Consider the following 3,582-nt stretch of genomic DNA (forward strand, 5'->3'; position numbering starts at 1 on the left):
AGAGAGAAGGAGAAGCAGAGACTGAGGGCAAAGAGGAACGATTCACGAAGATGGAAAACACTGAGGAGGAAGTCCGAGCGTGAGTAAAACATTAAATCTGAGCGTGAAGGAGTGAGACGAGGATAACAGGAGTGAGAGAACTGAAATAAAAGAAGGGAAAGATAAAACATTCATTCCTAAACAGTAATGGCTACAAAAACTATTGTTTCTTGCTTTTTTCCCCTCAGGTAGTTTTCACTCTAAATGACAGGAAGTAGTTTTTCTCCATTCTCACCAACCAGCCAACACTACTTCCTGGTTTGACCGGGGTTGTGGGTGTGGCCTCGACTCCCGTTGGTTTCAGATCGAAACTTTAAGTTTTAATATAAAACAAAAAGAAGTCAAAATGTTTCTTGTTCCAAACTGGACCTAAATGTTCTGTTACACCACCATCATCAGGATGTTGTACAAACTACGGCCTCCCTTTCAAAAGAGATCTGTGACCGGACTTGCCTGGTTAAATAATAAATAATATAATAATAATTATTATAAAACACAAATTAAAAGTAAAACAAACAGGACTGACTGTCTGTGCATGGAAATGTTTCCTGAAGCCTTCTAAAGGAAGATCAACCACTGACTGATGGGTAAGACATAAATATCAGCGTTGTGCTCACAACTCGTTTAACGGTACCGTCCACAGAGGACTGGACTGTCCCGCTGAGGCGTCCCTGGTAGAGCAGCTTCTTGTTGTCTTACCATGCGTGTCTTTTTGCTGGTTACCAACAGGAAACACCGTAGAGACGCTCCAGTACTCTTGAGTTTTGTTGGAGGAAACAAACTAAATTGAGCTCAGAAGGTTTTTATCGCTGTTTTCTGCCTTTGCTAGATTTTGGAACGAACGCCGGTCTTGGCTCTGGTTCCCGACTCGATGCATTCATTTTGGGAGCAGCCTCCCACTCCAGTCACAAAGCTTGTGGTGGTAATCCTCGCTGTGTTTTCTCTCGCCAGTTACTGGGATAACTTCCATTCCTGTGCCACGACGGCGCTGGCGGACTGCCACGAGGGAGCGACGGACCTCTGGGAAAAACTGAAAAAGGAGTCCCGCAACCTGAATTTCCGTGGGAGTTTGTTTGAACTCTGTGGTGGTGGCAACGGGGCCCCCAGGTCTGCTGACGCCAGGGGCCACATCTTGGTCCTAAGCGCCCTGCCGACCATACTGACTTGGCTGGCCTTTTAACAGAACGGAGGAGAAACATAGAAAGTTAAAATAAATTAAAAAGAGAGAACTTCAGCTGGAAAAAATAAAACTGACAACTTAAATACAACCTCAAGGACTGAGTTTGAATTCATCACAAGAAAATACGTCCGATTTGGATTCTTACTGCTTCGTCACAGTACGGCAGCTCGCTCTGCTCTGTGGGACGTTTGCAGACCATGATCCTGGAGTCCTCCAATCACACGCAGCCCCGCCAGAGGTCAATAACATGAAATATTCAACGTGCCGCTGCTCGAAATGAAGACAACGATGAAATTTTGATGGATACTTGCCCACTTACAATTGTGGAATTACACCGTATTAAAGTCAGCCATGCATTATTGATGTTGAGTAGGCCTAGACAGCATTATGTGACTGCTGGGTGCTGACACACCTTCAGGCTGTATATTAGGGTTGCCATACAGCCTGAAGGTGCTGTTCCATGTGCAGCGCAAGACCAAGCCCAACTCCACAAAATCAATAAGACAAGGCATGGAGCCCGTTTAAGACCGGTCGCCTCAGATTCACCACAGACAGATTTTCTTTTTTACTACGCCAAGATGACTCAGTTGTGCTGGAATGAATGCCTGATGGTAATATAGCCTAATGTTTGTGCTCGTGTTAGCAGTTATTGTGTGCAGACGACGGTCACACCAGCTCTGACGACTACAACAAATGTCAAAGAGTAGAGGACGTATAAAAACTGTTTGTCTTGGACCAGTTCAACGTTGCTCGAATGTTGAACTGCAAGAAAAACAGTTCCCCCAATTTACAGTGTATTACATGTTTAGCTGGCCAGCCTGCTAACATGCTAGCTAACGGTTCTGGTGTGACCGTGGTCTAACTCCCTCCCCTGATGGAGGGACGTAGTCCAGTATCAGGCCTGCCTGTGGTAAAAGAAGAGTTTAGATTTATGCTAGCCTGCATGATATCAGTTCTAAGTTGTTTATTCTGTTTCAGGAAATGAACACAAAGCTTTAAAAAACTAACAGTCACCTGGTTTGATCGAACCTGAAGAAACAGAAGTCGGGTCTAAGTTAGGACAAGGCCTGCTCAGCTAACCAGAGATTTAGTTCAAAACTGGTTTTTATATTCCACATCAAAGCAACCCAGAAAAACAATCATCATCAACCGACACACGTGGCAGAAACAAAAGAGAACAAAACAAAGTGTTAGTTAATCCATTGAGTTAACAGCTGAACTGTGTTCACTCAGTTTATCCACCCACTGTGATTAGCAGCTAAACCAGATTAGTTCTGGTTAATTACCGTTTGGATTAGCACCAAATTATTTAGCTAGCTAATGGTTTAGCAGCTAAATTAATGGAGATAAAGTTTTTAAGTGTAGCTAACCCCCATTAGATCAGATGGATCGACGTCTCACACAGATTACATCAAGTTAACAGAGATTTAGATTAACAGACAAACCACACTACAGATTAAACAGGTTAATTAGCAGTTTGGATTAGCTTCTAATCCAGATTAGTTAGCCAAAACGATTGGATTACCAGTTAAATTAGGCCATCTCAGATTTTTTGTGTTTTTGCTTTGGGATTAAGTTTTTAACTGTGGTTTCATTCTTGAGATGTTATTTTTACAACATTTAAATATTGTCTGTGTAGTAACTGATGTTTTCTGGTTTCTACAAAGTATTAAGTTTAAAACGTAAAGTTTTAGGCTTCGTGCTCATTTCCTGAAATCCCTGCGACCAGTCGAACTCAGAGTTTTACGATTCGGACGAAACGGTTCGAAAACGGAAGTAGCAGCCGATTTAAATGAACTTTAGCTGTTTTTGTTCTGTTGGGCCACGTCGGCCCATCGTCGTGTTCCAGGTGTTCCAGGTGTTCCAGGTGTTCCAGGTGTCTGAAGCTGATCAGCTACTGAGAGATGACAGCAATATAAAAATAAATCTTTACGGCCAGTGTAGCTAAAAACAAGACTAATAATGAAACCGTGGCTGAAGAGCGATATGACTGTTGCCATTGATCCCATCTCACGTTCATCTCCATGATCTTAGTCCAACCAGAGCGGATTATTTTAGGCCTGTGTTAGATTAAAGAGCAGCGTCCCAACAGTCCAGTAGCTTCATAAACTGCAGTAAATAAATATTAGAGGTTTGTTTCTTTGCCGAGACGATGTTTCCACTGCCTTCTGACTAAAAGATATGTACTTCTGTTTGTTTGTTTGTTTGTTTGTTTGTTGCTTGGCTGGTTAGTCTCTGTTTGTTTATTGAGATGTTGCAAAACAAAATAGATGGAATTATTTAAAACAAGCAAATCTACGAAGAGAATATGTATAAGAAGATAATTTTGAGAAAATTTAAAGAAATGCTTTATTAGAGATGAT

The 3,582-nt window shown here is 42.0% G+C and overlaps 1 protein-coding gene across 1 annotated transcript in view; it reads left to right on the forward strand.

Annotated features, from left to right (window-relative positions):
* Positions 1-2,332, forward strand: part of nrn1a (neuritin 1a) — a 10,239-nt gene extending 7,907 nt beyond the window's left edge. Inside the window, exon 3 of the mRNA XM_037694409.1 lies at positions 991-2,332. Coding sequence (XP_037550337.1) covers positions 991-1,219 — 229 coding nt within the window. The 3' untranslated portion in view covers positions 1,220-2,332. The remainder of the gene's footprint in view (positions 1-990) is intronic.
* Positions 2,333-3,582: the final 1,250 nt, after the last annotated feature.

The sequence above is a fragment of the Nematolebias whitei genome, chromosome 20, assembly GCF_014905685.2.
Source record: "Nematolebias whitei isolate Nwh7 chromosome 20, NemWhi1, whole genome shotgun sequence".
NCBI classification, from domain to species: domain Eukaryota; kingdom Metazoa; phylum Chordata; class Actinopteri; order Cyprinodontiformes; family Rivulidae; genus Nematolebias; species Nematolebias whitei.